Source organism: Suncus etruscus, chromosome 11, assembly GCF_024139225.1.
Source record: "Suncus etruscus isolate mSunEtr1 chromosome 11, mSunEtr1.pri.cur, whole genome shotgun sequence".
Classification (NCBI taxonomy): Eukaryota; Metazoa; Chordata; class Mammalia; order Eulipotyphla; family Soricidae; genus Suncus; species Suncus etruscus.
Window position 1 is genome coordinate 49,881,958 of NC_064858.1, and position 14,146 is coordinate 49,896,103.

The 14,146-nt window shown below is 42.2% G+C and overlaps 1 protein-coding gene across 1 annotated transcript in view; it reads right to left on the reverse strand.

The window, feature by feature from the left end:
• Window positions 1–13,548, reverse strand: part of FGD6 (FYVE, RhoGEF and PH domain containing 6) — a 134,518-nt gene extending 120,970 nt beyond the window's left edge. Inside the window, exons 1-2 of the mRNA XM_049782863.1 lie at window positions 13,333–13,548; window positions 2,127–4,524 (exon numbers count right to left, since the gene is read on the reverse strand). Coding sequence (XP_049638820.1) covers window positions 2,127–4,524; window positions 13,333–13,348 — 2,414 coding nt within the window. The 5' untranslated portion in view covers window positions 13,349–13,548. The remainder of the gene's footprint in view (window positions 1–2,126; window positions 4,525–13,332) is intronic.
• Window positions 13,549–14,146: the final 598 nt, after the last annotated feature.

Consider the following 14,146-nt stretch of genomic DNA (forward strand, 5'->3'; position numbering starts at 1 on the left):
TTAGGAAATTTTGGTGAAAATATTTGTTAAGGGCCAAAGTGACAGTACAGCATGTAGGGCGCTTGTCTTGCACGCAATTGGACACAGGGTTCCATCCCTTGTATCCCATATGTTCCCTGACTGCCACCAGGAATGACTTCTGGGAGCAAAGCCAGAAATAACCCCTAAATATCACTGTTTGTAACTCAAAATACAAACAAACAAAACAAAATATTTTTCAAGTAGATGATTTGCCTATCAGTGGTCCTCAAACTATGGCCCGCGGGCCACATATTGTATTTGTATCTGTTTTGTTTCTTCATTGCAAAATAAGATATATGCAGTGTGCATAAGAATTCGTTCATAAGTTTTGTTTTTACTATAGTCAGACCCTCCAGTGGTCTGAGGGACAGTGAACTGGTCCCCTGTTTAAAAAGTTTGAGGACCTTTGGATACTAACAATCAGTCATCGGATTTTTTGTTTTGTTTTCTTTGCAGGCCACACCCAGCAGTACTCAGGGGTTACTTAAAAGGCAAAAGAATACATTAGAGTAAGCGAAATTCTAGGAAAACATATGAAAGATAAAATAGCCCAGAATTCTTCACATGTAGGTGAATGCTTTTGCAAAAGTCCTACTTTAAGACCAAAGTACTCAGACAAAGCACATAGACCTTTGTACTAAATATAAAAGAAGTAAAAAGATAGAATAGTTGCTTCCTTTGCCTCTTTTTCAGTCTCAAAGTACCTAAACACCTAAATTTGGTCAAACAAGTCTTTTAAGGGCTCAGGGAGGACAAAAAATACACCTAGTAGTTTTTATATAGATTAAAATTGAATGGAGAACACCAAACATCCCTCTATGTAATTACAACATAAAACAAATTTAGGTAAAGAGGTTAAGAATAACACAGCAGGGCCTGGAGAGATAGCACAGCAGGCGTTTGCCTTGCAAGCAGCTGATCCAGGACCAAAGATGGTTGGTTCGAATCCCGGTGTTCCACATGGTCCCCCGTGCCTGCCAGGAGCTATTTCTGAGCAGACAGCCAGGAGTTAACCCCTGATCACCGCTGGGTGTGACCCAAAAATCAAAAACCAAAAAAAAAAAAAGAATAACACAGCAGGAGATTGAGCAATAGTAAATAGTACAGCCAGGAGGGCACTTGTATTGCAAGTGGCCGATCCAGGTTCAATCCCCAGCATCCCATACAGTCCCCTGAACTGAACGCTGCAGAAGTGATTCCTAAGTACAGAGCCAGGACTAACCCCAACCGCCAGATGTGGAACGCCCCTCAAAATAGCAGGGATGGGGTTGTCTAGAGAGACAGCATTAGGGAGGGCATTTGCCTTGTACAGCACTGATCCAAACTTGAATAACCTTGGCCTTGCCCAAAGAAGTGATCCCTGAATGCAGAGCAAGGAGTAAATACTAAAAACTACCAGGTATGGTACATACGAAAAGATTATTACAGAGTGAGAAGTCAGGACAAGATGCAAAATATTCCTACAACCAGAGAAGCTTCTTGAAGTCAACAACTGCTGGGATGGACCAGCAAGGATTGTACAAGTACACCAAGAATGACATGAGTTTTATATTCCATACAGACATATGTAGGTTACCATGACTACAAGGTACAGGTACAAAAGTGACACAGCAAGCAAAATAGTTATGAATTTCTTGCATTTTCCCTATGCCCATCTAACATCACAAATGAACCTTCAACAATTACAAGAATTCTAAAAAATCTAGTAACCTTTGCAGCTTTCAGATTTTCACTTAATGAGGACACCACATTCCAATGCAAAGATTAAATAGTTTTCCATTTCTTACATATAGCAAATAGACCTTTCTGCTCTGGGCCTTTTCCTGCTCAAGATGCCTCGACTTTCTGAATTGGTACTTTAAAGGCCCTGGAAATTTTTCTTTTCAATCCCATCCCATCAGATCTGACTTGTAGCATCTGCAACTACTACTATTTCTAGGCTCAAATTGTAGTAACTACAAGTAGGTTTATATTCTCCGAATGAACTGGTCAAAGAAGCCAACCATGACTGATTTTCCTCCATGTGTGCCTTATGCTGTAGCTGAAAGTTAATTTCAGAGGTGAGGGTAAAAATGTGCTAGGCATGTCTGGCACCTGAGTGTTACCTGAAATGTGGGTGTCTGGGTCCAAGGTGCAGCTGGCTCACCAAAGCTTCATATGGCTCTTCTATCTCATACACGTTTGCATCAGCATCCTCCATGCTACTGGAATTCTGCCACTCAAACTCCAGAGACTTAATAAAGGGCAAGTTTTCGTACTCTGGTATTTCCTCATAATGACGGATATTTTCATACTCAGGGGCACAGCTGCTTAAAACACTCCTGTAAGACTCCTGGGATGAGGACTCCTGGGAAAGCAATTGGTCATCCAAAGACTCTGCTCTGGGGCTGTTGGCTGCACTGCTCTGGACCCGAGACATTTTCCTCTTCTTCTTTGATACCATGCTATAATTATCAGCAGAATGGGCTTTAGTGGGTTTACTTCTCTTCTCTACATCTGCTAGCAGACTATGCCAGTGTCTCTCAGAACCTTTCCTCTCTGCACCTGAGAAGCTGCCTGCAGTTGCATCTCCAGGCTGGCTGTTTCTGGACCACAATTTCTGGAAATCGCTCTTCAAGAAGCAGATGGACAGTTTCTTATTGAGCAACTTCTTCAAAGAGTTTTTCTTCGGAGTGTCTTTGCTTGGCTTAGTGCACCTTTCTAAGTCCACTGCAGATAAGGATTTTGCTCGAGGTTTGGTCAAGGCAGCTGAAGGCACACTATCAGAGGAGATAGCCATAGACTTTAAGGATTCTGGGTTCCCTAAAAAGGGTAAAATAGGATGAGGTAATTTCCACACTGGCTTTTCTGAAGTTCGTTTAGGCATGTCAAAGGAGGATGACATACCATGGCCTGGGGCATACAAACGCCGAAGGTGATTTCTTTCTAGATTTTTCTCTGATGTTTTTTCTTCATTTGAGGGATAAGAACTTTTCTCTACAAGTTCCTCTGAAGCAGCCTTTTTAAGCACCCCTGAAGAAGGCAAACTGTGTCTTTGAGGTTTTTTGGGTACAATTTTTGAGGAATTTTCATCTTTTATTTGAGATTTCTTTTGTATTTGAGGGCTAGACACTCCTGGATTACAGGCAGTAGGTAAGCATTCATTGCAACTTAATTTAAGTTGCTTAGGAAGACTCATAGATAAAACACTGCACCGTTTAAAGTTGGTCCCTTTATCCACCTCAAGTAACATACTAGAATCATCTCCCTTCTTGCTGTCAGAACTCAAATGAGATTCTGTATTTCCAGGGGGGCGCATTTCCGAAAGAGAAGGTGTTTCAGGACACGAAGATTTCTGTGAATGTACCACGTTTTGTCTGTCACAATTGGAGTCCACACTTTCACTTTCTGGTTTCACTTCGTCCACTTGTTCCTTCTTACATAGTGCGTTCTGATGCAGAAAACTGCTTTTGTGGTGTTTCAAACTCTCCTCAGAAGGATCAAAAGGGTTATTATCAAAATGCTCTGGTTCTTCGAGACTTTCATTTTGCAGATCAACATACTTCTGGCGTACTAGACAAGCAGCCCGTGTTTTTCTAGGCTTGGGAGTCGGAAATCTGGGGGTACAAGGTTCTAAATGAAGTTCTAAGGGACCAAGGTCATTGACTTCTGATTGCTTACTAACTCCATCAGCCAATGAACAAGTGCTCCTCTTGCCATTTCCCAGAACCCCTTGTTCAGGCAGGTGAACACAAGTATTGCTTTTTTCATTGCCCTTGTGACATGTTTCCAAGTTTTGGAATTCATCCTGAGGAATTTGCAGGTTATAATCAGGAACTTTGTCCAGGCTGGAGAGGGAAGGTGACAAATTAATCAATTCCACTCTGAGTTTGTCAGGATGACACCTGTCCTGCATTTGGAGTTTGTCTGGGGATTGGTGCTTCTGTGAGGAAACCAAAGATGAGGATTGATGGGTTAACACATCTTTCAGCTTCTCTTCTAGAATGCCTCCCTTCCGAACTACTCCACTCTGGCTCTTGACCTTCTCACCATTAGAGTTACATTTACTCCTAGTTTTTATCGATGAAGAGGACTCATCGGTTTTACTGTTTTCTAAGTTCTCCCACATTTCCAGTGGCTCTAGGACTAGTTGTTTTACACACAAATGCTCCCTGTCTCCAAGTTTATAAATACACTCAGCACTGTAGGAACACACGGGTGAAATACAGTCATTGCTCTGATGCCCTACATTTTTGCAATTGGCCTTGTCGGTGCTTTCAGATAATTCCTCTTTATGTTCTTCCAGGTTCACAGTGATTTTCCTTGTGGGTGATTGCCTGATGTCTCGAACTGATGAGCTTTTCAGAACTTTGGGCTTTGGAGCTATTGCTGGTTTGGTTTTCTTTGTGGACTGTGGAACACAAGAAACCACAACATCGGGTTTAGGAGCAATAGGAGGTGGCGTTGGTTTATTTTTTACCACCACAAACTTGGGCTTGGGGGCCAATGGTGGCTTCTTAATTTCTAGAAAAGAAAAAGGAAAAATAATAATTTTATGACAATAAAAAATCTAACAGGAAGATAAATGATTAATGATTAGATTTAATACCACTGTTAATTTGGGGGCAAATCCCAGCAGTGTTCAGGGGTTACTCCTAGTGATGTTCAGAGGACCAAGAATTAAACTAGAACTGGCTGTGTGCAAATCAAGTACTTTTTTTTTCTTTTTTGGTTTTTGGTTTTTGGATCACACCCAGCAGCGCTCAGGGGTTCCTCCTGGCAGGCTCAGGGGACCATATGGGATGCCGAGATTCGAACCATCGTCCTTCTGCATGCAAGGCAAACCCCTTACCTCCATGCCATCTCTCCACCCCAAAGCTTTTCAACAAAGCTCTGAGCAAGCCTGTGACTTTTGTTGTTTTTGTTTTGTTTTGGGGTCACACCCAACAGCGCTCAGGGGTTCCTCCTGGTTCTATGCTCAGAAATCACTCCTAGCAGGCTCAGGAGACCATCTGGGATGCCGGGATTCGAACCACCGTCCTTCTGCATGCGAGGCAAATGCCCTGCCTCCAAACTATCTCTCCGGCCCCTCAAATCAAGTACCTTAACCCCTGTACTATCTTTAGCCCCATGATAACTTTTGACAATATGACAACAACTTGCATTTTACTAGGTAATTTATGTCACAATATTATAGGTATTACCATTAGAAATTCCTTTAAGTGCCCTTCAGTACCAATATACATAGCTTTGAGTATATGGTAAATGTTTTTTCTTTCTTTTCTAGTGCTGTGATCAAATCCAGATCTCATGTGTGCCAGGCCTGTGCTATGACACTGAGTCAAAGCCCAACCCTATAGTTCATTTCCTCTAATGCTGGAACAAGTTACCAAATCCTCAGTCAACACTAAATGAAACTTCTCTTTGAGATTTGATCAGTAGGAGAAAAGGACCTCTGTTTACATGTTGAATGCTAAGATCTGAATTTGCATAACATAAACGCAACTTTTTAAGTTTCTCGTGTGATCGATCACTGATTCTTCTATCTCAGTAATGATAGTAGATTGTATAAATGCCTTTTATTAAGAATTCATCTACCTCATTAGAACCACAAAAACACGTTTTAAAAAGAATACAGAACTTTTCTATACTTAACCACTAAAAAGGAATTCTGTATTATTTGGGGGTCAGTATAAACTTGGCATTTATCTACCTAGGTTCAGTGATGGGGGGAATTAGGATGATGATACTTTATATATGTGGCTTTACTTTTGAAAAGTTACAAGAGGGATGGTGAGAAAGTAGAAAAATTAAGGCACATGCTTTGCATGTATTGAACCCTGGTTTTATCTCGCACTACCTGGTGCCCTAAGTATTGCTTCGTGCAGCTCTGAAGGCCCCAATGCACTGCCTGGTGCAACCCACAGGGCTGTCTCAGCACAGCAGCCTCGGGCCCTCACAGAGCTGCACCCTGGGTCCTTACTGAGCTGCACCCTCAGACCCTCATACTGAAGACTGGTCTGGTTGTCCAAGTGTTCAGGGGTCTCCAGTGTATCATTTGGGAGTAGTCCCTTTTTCCCTTTCCTTCCAAAAGAGTTAAATGACTAGACCCTATCCCAAATCCTGCCAATTATGAACCAAGGGATAAAGCCTGGATATCTGTATTTATTTAAGTTACACAGATGGACTTGCTACACATGCTGCATGTCCTTCGTTAATAAGCACATTGCCTAAATAGTTCAAAGATGGCCACAATCTCTTTTGTAGCAGTTTCTCCTGGGCACTGTCTTAAAACATCAATTATACTCTGCTAGGTTTGATGGCTGGTTGCCTAAGAAAGATTCACACAAAATAACCATAAAAGGAAAACAAGGGCCAGAGCAATAGCACAGTGGGTAGGGCATCTGCCTTGCACGTGGCTGACCCAGGTTCAACCCCCAGCATCCCTCTATGGTTCTCTAAGCACGACTAGGAATACTTCCTGAGTGCAGAGCCAGGAGTAACCCCTCAGCACCACCATGTGATCCCTCCAAACAAACAATAAAAAAAAAGAAGGGGCCAATGAGATAGCACAGTGGTAGGGCATTTGCCTTGCAAACAGCTGATCCAGGATGGATGGTGGTTCGAAACCCGGCATCCCATATGCTCCCCCGAGTCTGCCAGGAGCAATTTCTGAGCTCAGAGCCAGGAGTAACCCTGAGCACCACTGGGTGTGACCCAAAAACAAAAAGAAAAGAAAAAGAAAAAGAATACATAGGTGGGGCTAGAGTGAGAGCACAGTGGTAGGGTGTTTGCCTTGCATGCAGCTGACCAGGGATGGATCTGGTTCCATCCATGGCATCCTATATGGTTCCCCAAGCCTGCCAGGAACCATTTCTGAGCACAGAGCCAGGAGTAACTCCTGAACACTGCCAGGTATGGCCCAAAAACCAAAAACAAACAAATATACATATGTCTAAACTATCCATTTTACAAATGTTTTAAGTTTTTTAACTTACTTTAAGTTTTTCCTCCTTTTGTATCACTTATCACTCAGATATATTTTCCCAAGGAAATTAAAAAAAAAAAAAGTTTGGAGGCTGAGCAATAGTACAGCAGAAAGGTATTCATTCGCCTTGCATGCAACTATCCCAGTATGATCTCTGGCACCCATATGGTTCCCTGGTCCCTCCAGGTGTGAGCCCTGGGTACCACTAGGTGTGAACAAACAAAGAAGTTTATGTTACACTTTAATTTGTTCCCATTTAATCTAATGTTTTAAAAATGTAACTTATTAAAATATAGAAATTGTATATAGACAAACACAAATGTATTCTGGACATTGTTTAAATTTTTTAACACAAAGTGGCTATCATACTTTATCTGGTGACTTTCTTTTCAACATGGATTTTAGTCGCAACATTTGGGAAGATATAAGGAATTGAGTTAACAAAAACAAAAGAGTAGGGCTCTCTACTTCCTTTCAGATTAAGGAAGAATCTTCCAGTTCCTTAATTCTATTTTTTGTTTGTTTGTTTGGTCATACCATGGTGCTCAGAGGTTACTTCTGGCTTTGCAATCCTGGCAATACTTGAAGAACATATGGAATGCAGGGGATCGAACCTGGGTCAGTCACACACAAGGCAAATGCCCTAGCACTGTATTATTGTTTTGGCCCCTTTAGTTCTATATAGCCAACCAAGATCATATGCCTTTTCACTCAATTTCTCAGTATAACATTATTATAAAGGTAATATATATTCAAAATAGCAATACAAATTTTCTCAAGCTATACAATTTCAGTTAGTTACTTAATAAACATGTTATTAGCTTAACTTGTTTAAATAGAAAAAAAAAAAGGTAAAGTCCTTCAAAACCTAAGACTTAGCATGAGTCCATAAAATTAAACTGAATAATCAAATCATGTCATGAGAAAGCATGAATACCCTAGGCAGCTTTCCAACTACTCATCTTACTCAAGATAATGAAAACTGACAGATTGTCATATCAATTTTATTTTAATAACCATTTCAACAACAGCCTACACAGCTAAGATTTTTTTTAAGTATTACAATATACAGTTTTATAAGATCAAAGAATTCTGGATGTCAGTCAATACACATCTAAACTATACATGTAAAAATGGTGAAGATGTTAGAGAGAGGGAGGGTGTAGTTGACCACAATTTAAAAACAAATCTCATCAAATTAAGTTTTCACTTTCTGTGATTTTTATACTTCCCGGAAGCTTCAGGGTCATTTAATCAATTCATTTGTGCTTCCTAATTAAATTACTTTTTAATCTTCTGTACTAATTCTAGCCATTAAATGTTTTATGCGTGTCTGCTTCCAAGAAAGAGAAATCCCTATTCTCTAGTGTCCTCAAAATTAAATTGAGGAGGTATGTATGAGTTGGAATAAGTAACCTTGACCGTAGTCTGACCATAATTAGCCAGCTGTGAATTGAAGGAAGCAAACAGCATAACTTGGTGAACCGATAACCTGAAGGTTCTTGTGCTGAGAGGCTGACTCAGTTTCCTTACTCATCAATATGAGGATGAAGAGATGACTAGAGTCTATGAGTCTGAGATTCAACTTCCAAGACTACACTTGCTTCAGGAGCCCTCAAAGGAGCTCCAACCCCTCCGCCCTCTGAAATTTGATTCCATTCACTTTTGTCTGGCCTCATTACCATAAGGCAAGGTCTTGTCTCATATTCTGTATCCCCAGTAATGAAAATTGGTCCTAGAAATAGCTAGAGTTGCCATAAACATATGTCTCAGAAAAAGAAAATTTCATTTAAAAGCATCAAATCCAGCCCTATAATGAAGTAGCCCAATGATAATCATTTTTTTCCTTCCCTTCTTTTATTTGTTTTTGGAAGGGAGTCAAACCTGGCAGTGCTCAGGGGTTACTCCAGGCTCTACAGTCAGAAATCACTCCTGGCAGGCTCGGGGGACCATATGGGATGCCAGGATTCAAACCACTGTCCTTCTGCATGTAAGGCAAATGTAAGGCAAAAACCCTCCTTCCTTCCTTTTATCCTTCCCTTCCTTCATTCCTTTTTTGTTCAAGGATTTGAACCTAGGGCTTTAGACACGCCATCCATCAGGAGTCACATAACAGGTCTCAATATCAATCTCACGCATCCCTCCCTGTGCCTGGGATCAAACCCAGGGCGCTACACAGGCAAGGCAAGACCCTAAAGTGAACTATACCCCCAGCCTTTGCTATTCATTTTATTACTTCTTTATTTTGGTTTGGGGGCCACACCTACCAGTGTTCAATGCTCAGGAGTGACCTCTGGTGTTTCTTGAAGAACAATAGGTCTGCCAGGGATTAAAACCAAGGTAGACGGGGCCGGAAAGATAGCATGGAGGGTAAGGCGTTTGCCTTTCATGCAGAAGGTCATTGGTTCAAATCCCAGCATCCCACATGGTCCCCCGAGCCTGCCAGGAGCGATTTCTGAACATAGAGCCAGGAGTAACCCCTGATCCATGCCGGGTATGACCCAAAAAAAAAAACAAAAAACAAAAAAAAAACCCAAGGTAGACAAGATGCAGCCAAGCATCTTAACTATCTCTGTATCTTAACTAACCTTTTTGTTGTAATTATCTGGATTAATCATAATAACTTTATCTAAACTAACTAACCTTAACTATTTTAATTAATCATAACTGACCTTATGTTAAATAACCTTACTATCTGAACTAATCATAACTAACCTTAACCTTGACAAACACTATCTATCTTAACTAACCTTAACTATCTCTATACTTTAACCTCATCACTTTAACTCGCCCCATCTTATCTATATACACCCTCAATATCAATTTTAGAGTAGAATACTATTTTGGAATGTTAATAATAATCAACTACAAGAGCATTATATTAGAGATCTTTTTGGAGGGGCCGGAGAGATAGCATGGAGGTAGGGCATTTGCCTTGCATCCCCAAGGACGATGGTTCAAATTCCAGCATCCCATATGGTCCCCTGAGCCTGCCAGGAGCGATTTCTGAGCCTAGAGCCAGGAGTAACCCCAGAGCACTGCCGAGTATGACTCCGCCTAAAAAAAATCCTTTTTGGGGGAGGGGCTGTGTTCAGGGACCACACAGTGCAGTGCTGAGAAAACCATTGACAGCGTGAGGGATCAAACCAGCTTCTCAGAGATAATTGCATGGTAGGCAAATTCCTTAATCTTTGCACCCTTTCTGGTTCCATAAATCTTTTATCATTATTAGGAACAAGTGCTCCTGATCACTAGCATAATAATATCTGAAATCTTTCCCACTCGCTTCTATTTTGAAAGAAACACAAATTCAAAAATAACAAGACCTTATATTATGGTCTGCTCCAAAGTCAAACGTTTGAAATAAGTGCATGATGTTTGGAAATGGATCCAGCACCTTTGGATTTTAATACTGTATCAACAGTGAGACCCATTTAGGGCAAAGCAGCAAATCTTTTATTTACACAGCTGTTTGACTCTAGGGAAAAATAAGGTAAGAAAGTAAAGAGCCAGGACCGTTTTTACCATTACAAACATACTCATCATCATTTTCATATAACAGGCTGTAGTTCATGCAAACTTGCTTTCTTTCAATAAAAACAAGCATCTCTCTTCTGGTTGCAAATGATTTTCTGAAAGTTCTAATGAAACCGAGTACTCGTCCAACAAGCATTTTAAAGAGCTTGTCAGAATGGATATATCATTTTTAAAAAATGGGATAAAAGGAGACCTTAGTTCTTATTCCTATGTCCATTTAGACATGACTAGGCATTATAATAAATCTTGGGACTGAAGCAAATAGGTAGGTTGCTTGCCTTGCACAAAGCTGCTCTGGGTTTGATCCCCAGCTTCTCAGATGTTCCCCGAGCACTGCTAGGAGTAATCCCTGAATGCAGAGACAGAATTAAGCCCTGTAATCTGGAGTATTATTATGAGTGGTCTCCCCAAAAAACAAAAAGCAAACAGAACACCAAAAAAAAAAAAAAAAAACCCTTAATAGATGGATGAACAAAAAAGCAGTTAATGTGTCTCAGCAAATATGCTAAAAACCAACTAACTCAGCTAAACACAGGAAGTGTCCTCTTTTGAACACCACAAAAATGTCTGTGGATTTCTTTAATTGTTAAGTTGATAAAATATAAAAATAGCTTGCATTACTCTAGAATAACTCATGAAAAAAAATCATACAGTTCCAGACTAAATCCTAGTTAAGGTTCAAATATTTAAACACCAAATTAAATGTTTCTATATATGTTCATTCTACATTATTAGGAATGAAAATGAAAACTGATCCATATAATGTAGAAATATTTTAAATATAGTTGATACTCCAAAAGGTGAAGAGCTAAAAAAAAATGGCTAAGATTTTAGCATTGCAATAACTTTAATTAGCTTGCTTTGTTAGTAAAGAAAAACCTGAATAAAGGCAAGGCACAACAATTGAATATGAAAAGAATTCATCTCAAGTAAGGAGTCTCCCTTTGGAGGAAAAAGTGATTTAAAACAACATAATTTTCACCAGGTATAATGACATATTTCCTACGTACATATATTACAGCAAGAGGGAGAAATCCATAAGAGCCTCCTCAGATATACTATGGGAATAGTTCATTCCTTCCTTTATTTTCTATTGGCTAATAACTTGACTTGTAATCTAATTAAAACTAGCAACTAACACTCCAATATATCCAGGCTTCAGAAAATACACCAGTCCTTGGGGCCGGAGAGAGAGCATGGAGGTAAGGCGTTTGCCTTTCAAGCAGAACAACGGTGGTTCGAATCCCGGCATCCCATATTCCGTGTGCCTGCGAGGGGCGATTTCTGAGCCTAGAGCCAGGAGTAACCCCTGAGCGCTGCCCGGTGTGATCCAAAAAAAAAAAAGAAAAAAAAGAAAAAACACCAATCCGAACATTTGGAGTTTGACAGTTTTAAATTGCAGGAATTCCCAACAAATGCCAAGGAAAGCAAAGAAACTTTAATCAAACACTTAAGTGCCTCTTCTAGAAGTAACTTTAGGAGAAAGTTCCACACTCTTTTTATATACAAAATTGCTAAGAGAACTTGTTACTTCTCGAGGAAAAACTGGATTTAAAAAGAAATAGCTACTTTTTAACTATATCCAAGTTCAAAAAAACTAGCCTATATTGTATCAAGGAGATTCAACCTCGCTTTCCCCATTCTCTAGGAAAATCAAAATAACTGGTCCTTAGAACGTTTAGAAATACAATGTCCAAAATCGATCCAAATTCCAGACAAAGGTAAAGACGTGCTTTGTGTGGTATTTGGTAGAAGGGGCAGTATTATGAGAGGCAGACAGCGGGTGAAAAAAAATAAAAGAAAAAATAGGAGGAGGGGGGACCTACGAAGCTATGTTTACACGAGGGCAGTGTTTCTCAAATAGTGGGGCCCCCTCCAAGGGGGGCGCGTTTGACCTCGGCAAACACTGTCATAACAAGCTAAGCCCCGTGTTTATGTCTCTGTCCGTCTCTGGAGCTGAGAGTTGCTGCGTCCTGCTTCAAACCCGCTTCGAAAAGCTCTGCGTTGCAAAACGTGCTCATTGTAGTCATTAATCCAGACATCATCCCTGATTAAAAAAATCAGCTCAAATTATTTTACATATTTTTGCTCTGCAGGTTAAAGTTTTTTTTAATAAAGATACTATTTACAGTCGCGCGGGGGTGGGGGGCGAGAAAAATGCTTTCTTCTTCCTGGGAGGGCATGCCAGAAAATCATTGAGAAACATTGCACTAGGGGAAGAAGAGACTCATTTTTTCTTAAATGGGTGAACTTGAGCCCACCCCCGAAGAAAAGTAAGCCAGGCTCAATCCCACTCTGTTTGGCAGGTAACAAAACAGAGAAAAGCCACCAGGACAGAATTTCAGACAAGGTCTAAAATCTCATAGAACCAGGGGCCAGGGTTTCCAGCGGGTACGAGGTTTAAAGTTGCCCTGTGGAGTCTCAGAGTCCTGTTTCCTAAAAAATACCATTATTAATGGAATAAATCAATCTCAGCGACCTCACTCGCCTAGCAATGGCAAGCCCAGCCTATCACCTGGCGCGGGGCCCGGGGCCCCAAACACCCCTCTGGCAAAGGGTCGAGAAGAGAGCCCAGGAGCTTCACTTCCAAAGAGCTCCAGCAGGCGGGAAGAGCAGGGACGGGAGAGGGGAAGAGGGAGAGAGAGAACCCGGCAGCCACTTGCTGAGAGGTGGGCATGCAACCCCCAAATCCCAGGATCAGGAGAGAGAGAGAGAAAGTCGCATTAGCTCGGGTATGTGTGTGTCTGGGGGGAGCCGCGCTCGCCCCAAACTTTGCAGCCGCCCGCAGTCGGAGCGCCCGCACTTACCAGCGGCAGAAGTCATGATTTCCCCGGCTCCCCCTCAGTCGGTCCCAGTCAGGCTTTCATTTCAGTCCACGCTCCGCCGAGAGGAGAAAGGAGAGGGGAAATAAAAAAAAAAACACCGCAACTCCCGCATTCCCGTCCCACACAGCCGCCCCGCACAAAGGAGGGATGCGGCGGGCTCCGCTCCAAAAGAGGAGACCCGGCGGCGGCGCTCCCGGGCGCGAGCGCCGCCCAGCTGAGCGCGGAGCCGGACTGACGGCCGAGGCGCGCGCACGCGCGGTGCTCGCCGCCGCAGCTTCCGCAGGCGCGTGCCTTTCCCTTCCCTTCCCGCGGAGCTCCCCCCCACCCCCGCCCTCGTACAAGAAAGGAAATAAATAAATAATGCAAATCAGAGCCGCCGGCGCCCCCTGCCTATTGTCGCCGTCAAAGGCGCACCAAAAGCTCCCGCCTTCTCCAATCAGAGATCTCGAAAGTCAGCACGTGACACGCGTGCCCTGCTCCAATGAGCTTGCCAGAAACTGGGAAGGGTGGGCGTGGTCCCCTCCGAGGCATGCCGGGAATTGTAGTTTCTAGACACAGCAAACTGAAGCGGCCTCCGAGGTGCCGCCGCGAGGGTGCTCGTCGGCCTTCATTTCCCATAGTGCCGACGCGGGTATCATGTCGGAGAAGCATGACACCCGACTTTGATGAAGAAGTAGTTTTTGAGGTAGCGATGGGGAACGGCGGGGCCCGGATGAAGAGGCTTGGAGAGTGAGGGATGGGGAGTGGGTGGGATCGGACGGACGCGCCCGCCGGTGTCTGGGCCTAGCCGGTGCTC